Source organism: Penicillium cataractarum, assembly GCF_028827025.1.
Source record: "Penicillium cataractarum strain IBT 29864 chromosome Unknown utg000008l, whole genome shotgun sequence".
Classification (NCBI taxonomy): Eukaryota; Fungi; Ascomycota; class Eurotiomycetes; order Eurotiales; family Aspergillaceae; genus Penicillium; species Penicillium cataractarum.
This window is the reverse complement of record NW_026622744.1, coordinates 1,942,068-1,952,918: the sequence shown is the minus strand read 5'-3', so window position 1 is coordinate 1,952,918 and position 10,851 is coordinate 1,942,068. Positions and strand designations below refer to the sequence as shown.

General features: G+C 51.9%; 3 protein-coding genes across 3 annotated transcripts; 1 reads left to right on the top strand and 2 right to left on the bottom strand.

Annotated features, from left to right (window-relative positions):
• Nucleotides 1–782: 782 nt before the first annotated feature.
• N7496_009845 (uncharacterized protein) lies at nt 783–1,046 on the bottom strand (the record flags this gene model as incomplete). The annotated part of the gene is made up of 1 exon (XM_056702758.1): nt 783–1,046. The coding sequence occupies one exon, from the start codon at nt 1,044–1,046 to the stop codon at nt 783–785; it is 264 nt and encodes an 87-aa protein (XP_056551758.1).
• Nucleotides 1,047–3,572: 2,526 nt separating this feature from the next.
• N7496_009844 (uncharacterized protein) lies at nt 3,573–5,330 on the top strand (the record flags this gene model as incomplete). The annotated part of the gene is made up of 3 exons (XM_056702757.1): nt 3,573–4,026; nt 4,095–4,116; nt 4,178–5,330. 3 exons carry the CDS (start codon nt 3,573–3,575, stop codon nt 5,328–5,330), a joined length of 1,629 nt encoding a protein of 542 aa, XP_056551757.1.
• Nucleotides 5,331–6,528: 1,198 nt separating this feature from the next.
• N7496_009843 (PXA domain-containing protein) lies at nt 6,529–10,603 on the bottom strand (the record flags this gene model as incomplete). The annotated part of the gene is made up of 3 exons (XM_056702756.1): nt 6,529–7,573; nt 9,146–9,980; nt 10,090–10,603. The coding sequence occupies 3 exons, from the start codon at nt 10,601–10,603 to the stop codon at nt 6,529–6,531; spliced, it is 2,394 nt and encodes a 797-aa protein (XP_056551756.1).
• Between the last annotated feature and the right edge of the window lie 248 nt (nt 10,604–10,851).

The following is a 10,851-nucleotide window of genomic DNA, read 5'->3' as shown; positions in this document are numbered from 1 at the left end:
TACTAGCCAAAAAACCGACGGCAAGGCGCATGATGATTGGTCTTGTAGTCGAATCAGAGGCTCGCTCCGTCAGCGACGGTTAATCTGCGCCCCTGGCAGGCGATGAATATTGACCGTCCAATCTGTCCAACCTGTGTGGAACTTGTCGCACTTACCAAGCAATTTGTCACTTAGTATATTGTCAATCAGACATTCCATCCCGACGGGAAAAAAGGGCCACTGAGTCATCGACTCCGACCGATTTGACATTTGGGTCCCTCGTGGTATCTGTTGAACGAGCGGGGTTGCATTTTTGTCCATGGGCTTTACCGATGATTGGATTGAATATTTACATGATTGATAGTAGTATGTTTGTGGGATTTATTTCTTTGCATTTGAAATATACTCCACGTAAGACCATGGTAGACAAGACTTGCTAGCAGGCTTTTGTTCTCGCAAACTCGTATCGTGAAAATGCGACCCAGACCGCATCCCCCCAAAAAGTGGACTGATTCTGATGGAAAATGATCATGTCCAACCACATTGGAGACGGAGTTACAAATCATGGAGAGAGAGAGAGAGAGAGCATAATCCTTGCCTGGATAAGCACCTAAGCAACCTTCCAGTCAGCATCCAGGCATGTCGGTCTATCATCGGTTCAGGGCTTCCATGGCTTAGAGGAGGGGGATACTATCTTTGGAAACAAGTCATTTTTCTGTCATCCATCATCGTCTCTCCCTCCTCTCTCCTCAATTCCTTCTTCTGCTTCTTCCTATCTTCCTCGTCTCTTTGACCTTTTTGACTCAGTTCGAACCATGGATGGCCTGACCGTGGAGAGAAGATCCGTGCAGAGCTGTCGAAGATCCTAGGCCCTTTTGACGTTCTTGTTTACTGAAGGTTTCCGGCCCGTCGAGGACCGCAGTGGGTCGCAAAAGTGGAGTGTCCAAACGAGGGCTGAACGTTAGCGCCAAAAGTAGCCCGATCGCATCATTGGGGAGAGTTCCCCTCTCGTCCTCTTCGCCAAGAGGGCTCTTCTGCCCTGTGATAGGGCCAGCCGCTACAACCATGTTTGGCCCTTGTATCGTCTCGGTATTGTCCCTAGGCGAATCGTCGCGGGGGATTCGCCCAGCCGGAGAGGATCCATGCTGCTCCTCATTTGCCTATTTGCCGTGTCATCTTTCAAGGATGTTTGATGCGTTCGGATCCCTGATTTGCCCCAGCCAACCAGAGACGTGAACCCCTACAAAATTACCCATTCCCACCTTGACTGGAAGGACGAGGGAGATCGGCACGTCCTTCAGAGATCCATCCTGGCCTAATTAGGCAATAGTCCCTTTGGCCTTAGTTTCCTGTCTTTGGCTCTCTGGGCTCTCTAGGCTTGGTCATGGGCTGGCGATGCTAAATGGGCTGGCTATAGCTGGGCTTTGGGGCTATTGACTATGGGCGTCATCCCGTCCAATCTGGGGATGTGCTCTTCCCTCCTTGTTGGACCCCCCACCAATGCCCCCCCCCCAACCTCCCCAATTCTGGCCCGATGGGGTGAGAGGAGACCGAGGTCTTACCCATCCAGTCAGGCCAGAGATCGCAGCTTCGGGCTTCCTATTCGCAACTTTCTATATGTCCTATTCCCTCACTACTTCGACCGAGTGCTCCGTGCCCTTAGAGACATCACATGAGATGGTCCAGAAGCTGGATACCATGTTCTCCTTGGTCGCTTTGGTAAACCGACCGTTGAGACCCTCATCCCTAAAAGGGGACGGGACGAAACGATAGTCGGATGAGGCGATAGTCGAGATTTCAGCACCGCCGCAATCGCCTTACCCGTTTCCATCCTCTAGCAGGAGCGTATACGGTCCTTGCCCGGTCCACTTGATCGTCCCGGCCTACACGAGATGTCATGCGGCCATTAGATTCAACAGTTTTATCAATCCGCTATCCGGCCCCCAGCAAATCATCACGATTATCGGTCCCGCAAGCCATCGTCTGGTTCCCGCGGGTGATCTGCTTTGCCCGGATAGTTTCGTGTGGGAATTTGATGCAGAGCAGGACTCCGCCGACAACGGCCAGTCATGCTGAAGGATCCGACAGCCATCAAAACGGATCCAAGCAGCGGTATGTCAGTTAAATAGAGCATTGGATATAAGTTCCAAAACGGCAAGTAAAAATACCACCGAACCACGGACACGCCGACGGGGAGGAAGAGGCCCCGTCGCAAGGACCCCTTCTATAGAGCTTGGGGGGTATTGTATTCCTACTATCTCCATGGGGTAGGTAGTTAATTAAGAGTTACGCTTGTTAGATGAATATAGATTGGGTACCCAAAAAAAGAGAGATCGTAGTATTTGGTTCTTGCTCGTATATACCCAAAGCCCGTTCAGAACCCGGTCAATTATGTGCACCGATAGTCCGAAGCAGGGACGAAGACGAGGACCAGGACGGGGGAAAAAGAAATCACACACAACCCGGTCATTCAAATATCCCTCACTTTAATACTCTAATGCTATGATGCAAAGAAGTAATTATGATCTGAACAAAAACAGAGCCAATAGTAATAATGGAGAGCCCTCCATTAAGACTACGAGGATATCTCATACTTGGTATGGTAGTATCAGAAGAAACAAACCACTCTGATGCTCGGACATCCCGCATTTACCCTTAGAAAGAAGAGTTTCCATACGATACCCCGTCCTGGTAATACACAAACCTGCAGCAAAAAATGGGCCTGACGAGATGCAACTCCTTTAACTCAATATATCGCACACTCGACCAATCAAATGCCGCTATCCCCTTCTACAGACACAGGGGTGTCTAATTTGATTTTCTTTTATTTTTATTTTTCACGGCGCAGCAAAATACTGGTCCATACTGGACCATCATTAAAATGAATTTTATTTGGAATATTTTATTCAATTTATTTTTTTCCCTGCTAATATTTCTTCTCGGATTGCTTTTCGAATGACCAGGCCAATCACCATGGGGATCGGCTGTATTCCTCTGGCGGGCAGAAGGTTATCATGGATTTATGGCATTTCTCCGGACTGAGTGCCTTCTCGTGCCAGTTGTAATCGAGATTCAACTCGTTTCTGTCAATCCACGCGATTATTGATCGCCGTGCTCTCGCTGGCCCTGATTTTCCTTTTAACTCCGTCCATTGCCTTACCCGCATACCGCGCGCTCCTTCGACTCTTCTATCCACCTTTTGGCTTCGGCTCATGCATATTTGTATACTTGAACCTCCACCATCACACCACCCTTTTCCAATCTCCGCCTCTCTATATCCCCTATTAGACTGTACTACTGCTAGTCATCCTTACTAGCATCCTTGTCTCTCAACAAACAACCGCAGTCCTGTCTAGGCGGCAAATATCTCCTCTCCTGGACCCTTGCCTGTACTTCTATACAAGCTTGCGGTTCACTGTAGCGGGTTGGTGGAACATGCATTTTTCTCCATTGTCTCACCTCTGAAACCCCGTCGCATTGTTCCTCCCCCGGACGGTTTCTTTATCTTCTTTGATCCAGTATTTCTACCTGACTCGTGCGACGCCCCATCGGCATCGCGAATATTCGAAACCCCGTCCTGATCGTCCCGGTCCATGGAGGACTCCTCAACCGCCATGGAAACCGAATCCCACGCAGCACCAGACAGCGAATTTGCGCATTCTCCCTGGGTCGAGCTCGGCACCTTTACTTCCCCTCAACACTCGCCGCCGATGCCCGAATATAGCGGGTTTGACTATGGTCATTCGCCGCTAATGGCCGTAGACGCCACCTACGGCATGTCTATACCGCCGCCTTACGCATCGATGCCTCTCCCGATGCCGTCGCATTCCTGGCCGAGCATGCTTACGCACCAGTCTCCCTTCCACGAGTCCGGGTTGCCTCCAGTATCGGTTCCAACCTCGGTTTCGCCCTCGGCGCCAACGCCTCCGATTCGGAAGACTTCGACAGGGGGCTCAACGCCGCGCAGGACGCTTACGGACGAAGATCGGCGACAGATGTGTTTATACCATGAGGAAAACAAGCAGGCAAAACAAACTGATATTGGAGGTAAGATTGGTCAATGTGCCAGATTTGGTTCCGTCAGAGAAATATGCGCTGACTATTTTGATGTATAGCGCTCTTTGGAGTGGAAAGAAGGTAATTACTAGGATGCCTTGTTCAGTCTTAGATCATCAGAAGCCCTAACATCAAATCACAGCACTGTTTCCAAGGTCCTGCGTCAGAAAGAGAAATATCTCAATCCCGACGATGGGAGTCGGTCGCCCATCAAACGGGCCAAGGGTCGAGTCCCCGATATCGAGAAGGCGCTATCAAACTGGGCCAGAAACTACCAACGCCAGGGCTTCCCTCTCAACGACGAAATGATCAAAGAGAAAGCGCGCTTTTTCGCAAGCACCTGCGGGTGTCCCGAGGGCAAGGAAAAGGTGCTCACAGCGAGCTGGCTGGAGAAATTCAAGCAGAAGAATAGCTTGCTAGGCGCAAAGTCTCGAAGGGGCTCGGGAGGAAAGGGCGTGCGCAGCAACTCAAACAGTCCGACTCGCATTAATACCGATTCGGCCAATGAATCAACCGTTCACAGCCCAACTGGACGCTCGCCCGTATCCCCCAATGGCTTTGGCTCGCCTCTGTCTCCTACGCATAGCCAAGAGGGCGTGAAACAAGAGGGTGATGAGCTTCCTGGGCTGGCAGGAGGCTGCCCACATTATACCAAAGGCACCACAGCGTTGGATACTACCTCCTGTTCCGTCGGAATGACCAGCCCTACCTCTACACTCGTATCCGACAGCCCCTTCACTCCAACGAGCCAGCATCGCCTCCCAACCTCCGGGCCTAACATCAACCGTCCGCGCAGTCAGACATTCCCTCTGGTGCCAATTGACCCCAGCCTCCTATCCGCGGACGACTCGCAATGCACAAAGGTCGAGCAACACATGGGCGTGACTATTCTAGAGTCACCATTGGAAATGGACGATCACGAATCCCACATCGCGATCAAGGGAACAGATCCAACCAAGGTGATCAAGCGCAACCGCAGCAATCCAGAGATCAAGACTGAGTCGATGCAGCCACCTCCTGCGGTCTCCAAGTCGAGCACTGTTTCCCCGATCAATGCCCCTGGCTCCCCGACGCAAGACGAGGCAAGACGTGCACTGGAGCTCGTCATGAATTACTTCCAGCATCAGCCGGCTGGGCTTGCTGCGCAGGAGTACGTGACTATCGGCAAATTGATGGAGCGGCTTGAGCTGGCTAAGAACCATCAGGGTCCCCTATTGGGCGGGCTGACCCGAATCGATGAGCACGACGACGTTCCTCGTGTTACCAAGAAACGGAGCATCCACAACATAGGGTGAATGTCTTCAGGGGCTCACTCCTGATTTCTTCAGGTCATCCTCTCTATTCTCTATCTCCAGCCCTCTCTACTTTATTTTTCCAGTCTTTTTTTTCCTTTTCATCCTCTTGTGATTCCCCCTATCTTGACGTTCTGATGTTCTACGCCATCTCGTTTGTCTTGGGCGGCTGCGTTATCTAGCTTTTCTGATTTGCATTTTGCACGAACCAAACTTTGCTTTGGTCATTGTACCTTTTTCATTTCCTTTCCAGTTCAATTTTCTTTTTTTCTATTCATTCCAGCGCCAACTCTCGGCTTCTCCCGGTGCGGCAATCCAAAAAATCAACAGCTACCTATCATCATACACACAACCAGGGGGCAACCTCGACCTTGCTTTGACATGGGGTTTGGGTTTTATTCTTTTGCTTTATCTATTTTTTGTTTCTTCTTTTGGGCGCTGGTATAATTCGCATACACCTCGGACGACGGACTGTGTCCATTACTTCATGGGATTCATGGGACACGGGACATCGAACATGGGAATATGGATGGATCATGGGTCTTTTGGGTGATATGACACGGGTCATGGATTTAGGTTTCTTTTTCTTTCGGAGTTGACTTGTGTCTCTTTTTTTTGGTTTTGTCTTCTCATCTGATTATGGATGAATTCCCCCTACCGTTCACCTACTCTCTCCGCACCCCAGTTTGTTCTGATTACGGTTTTTTCTTGGACTTCTTCCCTCGCTGTCATACCCTTTTTTATTTCTTACTTTCTTTCAAATTTCTTTCTGCCTTGTATCATCTCTTTTCGTTTCTTGTCCCTCGCTCTTAAACTGGGCCGCTCACGCGGAAAGAACATAATTTGCTGGGATCCTTCAGATACACGAGTCTCCAGCCGGATCTTTCTTGTCAGATTAATCCCCCGATCTTGTTTTCTTTACTTATTTTTTTTTCATTACTTTCCTTGCATTTGCCTCGCTCATGCCACCGAGGATAGATATTGAGTATCTCCTCTAGTGCATGAACGAGAGCCTGATACATTATTTTTTTCCATAGTTAGTATACCCCCAGCTCCGAATGTTTCAACATATGTTCCTCTATACTTGACTTTGTTGCACACGAAACTCAAAACAGCCACATCCGTAGATTTAACCATGTCTCATTAAAGTATGTAAAAGAATGAAGGTTACAAAAACGTACTGCCGTAGCCGTAACTCTACTTAGAAGCCGCCGGGAACTGGGGTAACCCCACGGTCCTCCATTAGGTCTTCGACAGTGCGCTCAGTCAGTTCAGGGAGCACCCTAGCGAGGGCAGTCTCTATGATCGAGTACACCAGGTGCTTGTTACAGTACTCATCAGCCAGGAGGTCCAATAGATCCGTCTCAATAGCCTCCAGGAAATACAACTCCTCAAGATCGATATCTGACTCCTCATTCCCCTCGTCCGTGCGCTGGGCGGCGGGATAATCGCCACTCTCACTGGTTAGTCCTGCCAGAGTAGGGGCGGAGGATGATAGTGGTGACGCCTGCGACGAGGGAGTAGTTCCTTTGTCCTGTAATGAAGATCTCGGACAGCCCCCACCATCTCCATCAAGTGATGGGGGTGGAGACGGCTCACTGGTGGTGAAGGGTGAGTTCCCAGTGGCGGCGCTGCAGGTACGATCACTGCTAGAGGGCGGCGGGACGCCAAAGAGGGTTCGTGCGACCTTGAGCGGGATCACGGCCAGAAGACTAGCTGCACATCGCCGCTTGATAGCGGCGATCTCCGAGGGAGATGGGCCAAGTCTGTTCTCTGGTCCGGTTGACACCTCCGTGGAAGCTTGTTGGACAGTATCGATGTCCGATCTCGTCGCAATGGTTGGCGATGACGGCGATACTGTCGAAGACCGGGGTGGTAAGCCAGCCTGCAGACGATCGCCGCCACTACCAACTCCAACTGCAGTACTGCTTTTGCTGTTGCTGTTGCTACTGCTGATATTACTTTTACCAACTGCATCGCTTGCACCTGGGCTAGAAACCCTGCTACCTTCCGGAAAAGGCGCGGAAGTGGTAACCACAGTCACAGCGAGGGGAGATTTTCCGCTAGGGGCCGGGGGCTGCACGGACGCCTGCGGAGCCGGAGCCAGGGCTGGTCCAGTATTTCCAGCGGGTGCTTGGGAAGTTGGGCGGGCATTGGCCGGGAAAAGAGCAGACCGTGTTGCGAGAAGAAGGTTGGGCAACAAAGTGGGGGGCAAGATGTACTCCTCAATGGTTTCTCGGAGGAATCTGTGGAGTCAGCTATGATCGCTTCAAATCATGACATCGGGCGGGCCGATGATAAAATGACGAAAGGGAAGGGGGTAAAAAAGCAAATATCTCTCTCAAGGAAAGAAAAAAAAAAGAAAAGAATTCAAGAGTGAAGCGAAAAAGTGAGTTCACTTGACAGTGGAGCAATCTCGCCGGGACGTTATTCCTTTGTGCAGGTTCGGGCCAGTCCCACCGCTAGAGAGACAAAGAGCTCAGGATCAACCCGCACTAGGGCAGTGAGGGAGCCAAGTGGGGAGCGAGGCGGAGCACGATCGGCTTCGGCGTGGGTTGTGAGGAGGAGCTTGGGCCAACTATTGGTGCAACAGGGATGTCACTGCTCCAAGCCATAAGAGGCAGAGAAGCTCAAAGTGACCGAGTAGCGACCAGTGTAATCGATGAAAAGGCGAATGAGGCGGATTTGCCTCCTGGCCTCTTTGGTCTCTGAGCTCATCCCGATCCTCGTCCTCGTCTCTGCCCCTTCTCTGCCATGCCCCTGCCCTAGCGGGTAACATCCCAGCAGCGTACCTGGCGTACAAAAAGCGGGCTTCATGCGCCAACCTCGGCCAGGTTGTAAATTCGAAAACTCGCCGCCAGGAATTTCGCTGATTGGATGACCATTGGGAAAATCACTAGCACCTAGCCTCGGTGGACGAAGAGAATTGCTCTGCTGCTGCTGCCGCCGCCGCCGCTCCTGGTCTTCATGCACGTCCCCAAAATGGCAAGGCGATCCGTCTGCCCGCTGATGCCCGTCGATGAAGGCGATCGGCAGACATGTCTGCTCGTACGCGCGATTCGCCCGCCCCCTCTTCGGTCGCAGTAGAGTTTGTAAAGTTTGGACGTGGTTCGGCAGCCCCTAAACTTTGTTTGTTTTTCATGGAGTTTTTTCTTTGTTGCATCTTTTGCTTCGTTTCTTTTTTTTGTGGTTGAGAAAACGAGACTTTGCCAAGGAGGAGTAACATTGGCGGTCAATGGACTGGTAGCTGAGGGACGGTTTCGCAGGGTTGAGATCCGCACGAAGAGGAGCGGCACGGAAAGGGCCGGGCCCCGGCGCTATCGCGGCCAGAAAAATGAGACGGTATGGCGTGAAGAGGAAAGAGCCCTCTTCCCTGCTCTGTTCCCTGCTCGTCCTTCCCCTCCCCCTGCGATGTCCACTGCTCGCTCGGACCAGGTTGGGGCAGCCAATCTGGCGCCAGCATCGACCCGGCTGTAACGCCAGCCCCGTAATGACCGTACAGTCTGTCAGCGGAAGACGTACGGTGACCGTATCGTCCGTATCGCTCGATGGGGACGCTAGCGCCGTAAAAAACCGTTGCGGGATCAAGTGATCGCTGCAGCATGCGAGCAAGACGCTTCGCCGTCCCACCATGACTTGCACAAGTGACACTTGACCCTCGTAGATCGCAGTTCGGAGATCGTACCGTTGCTCCACCGTCAAGAGTTCGCACGAAAAAGGAAGGGGCCTGAGCCCTGGGCGCACACGAGGGAAAGGAAGTGGGGGAAATACTCCGATGACACAAAACAGCCCGTAAACCATAAGAGAAATAAACTCACCTGTCAAGAATTCCATCCGTGTCCCCAAGCCTGCCTGGTCCGGCCAGAATCAGGTGTTGGGCAAGGGCGAATAGCCCCGAAAGCCATGGCATTCGTTGTGAGATGCCCAAAAGTTGCGAGATCATCGAGTACACTCGGTAGTCGAGGACCGGGCGTTTAGTTGGGACTCCGTCTGACGACGGCGACGAGTCGAAGCCCCCCTCCTTCTTGGAAAACCCTGGCGTTGCAGCGGGAAATGAAACACTGGCTCCGTGCGAATATCCTTGCCTTGGATCTGATGCGACGCGGAATAGACCTGTCGCGATGAAACGCAAGGCAACATAGCCAAGATAGATATTCTGGAGAACACTCCATATCCAACCAGTGGCTCGCGACTGGGCGCTTGCGTGGGATTTGGTCGAATCGTCTTCGTCCGTGAGTAGGCCAAATCTCTCGAGTCGATTTGTAGGGACATCATTGGCGGATTCCGAGTGCTCCAAAGTTTTCCGGCGTCTCACTGCTTCCGTAACTTTGGTGATAGCCTCCCATAAGAACCATCCTTGGCAGACCCTGCCGGAAATCTCTTTGCCTAGAATCAAGTCTGATAGGATGTCGCTCACGAGCTGGCGTAGGCTGCTATTTTCCAAATCTTCCGTGGGTAGGAGAACGGCAAGAGTCCCGCTAGCAAGTAATCTCCGATATACGGCTTCGTTCTCAGCTTGCGCGTTGACTGTATCAGGATCTGCGGGATCCGGGACCGGTGATAACCCCGGATGAGGGTTCAGCTCGTGATATAGCGCACGATGCGACGTTGGTAGTCCCGATAGGTGTGACCGTTCTTTAGCAAGTCGATAGGCTAGACAAGATGATCACCCAGGTCAGCAATCGCGTCTCTCGTTTCCGGTTTCCGGGATGTCTCTGTTTCCAGAAACTACTATCCCAGGATAAAATAATTCGGGTCTTACAGAGTATATGTGCTTCAACCAGCGCAGGAATCTCATCCAAGGCGAGCTGTGTGACATCTACCTGGCGTATCCGCTGTTCCAGGGCGCGGGTGCAATGCGCAATGACTTGAAGGACCTCATCGACCAGGGCCTGGTCAGGGGTAATCTTTGTGTACCACGAGTGAACAAATTCTCTGATTATAACGGCGAGTATGGCGTAAAGCTGACGGTCAACGTCATTGGAACTCGTGAGGGGAGGTAACAGCTCTTCCGAAGGCTGCGGAGACGATGCGCCGTGGCCGCTGCCTGGCTGGGGGGATAGGACACGTCGAATCAAAGCAGCAGTAGCCTTGTCACTCGTAGCATCAGTTGTGTCATCTCGAATAGATGGTCGTTGGGCTCGTAATCTAGAGGAAGGTCGTGTCAAAGGCGGTTGCCCTGAGGAAGGTAGCGCGGTAGACCTGGAGCTTGAGGTGGTCGGTCCAGCCTTGAGATGCGAGACCGGCTGCAAACCGGGTCGTAGAGGGTCATTCATGGCATCTTCGGGGCGTAGAAACTCTCTCAAGCTGGTTCATTAGAGACCGCAGGGCGCAAGGGCATCACCCTTTCTGAATGAAAGCAGATCGTAGCTGTTGCGGTGACCGCGAAGTCGATGATTTGGAGCTTCCTAACTTGGAAAGTAGGGCTTAGGGCTGCGATAACGGGCTTATCGCGGTGCGGGGAGATGGAGACATGGTTCCCTTGTTGGGCAGTTCTCCTCATTCAACGACACTCCCTTTCCAG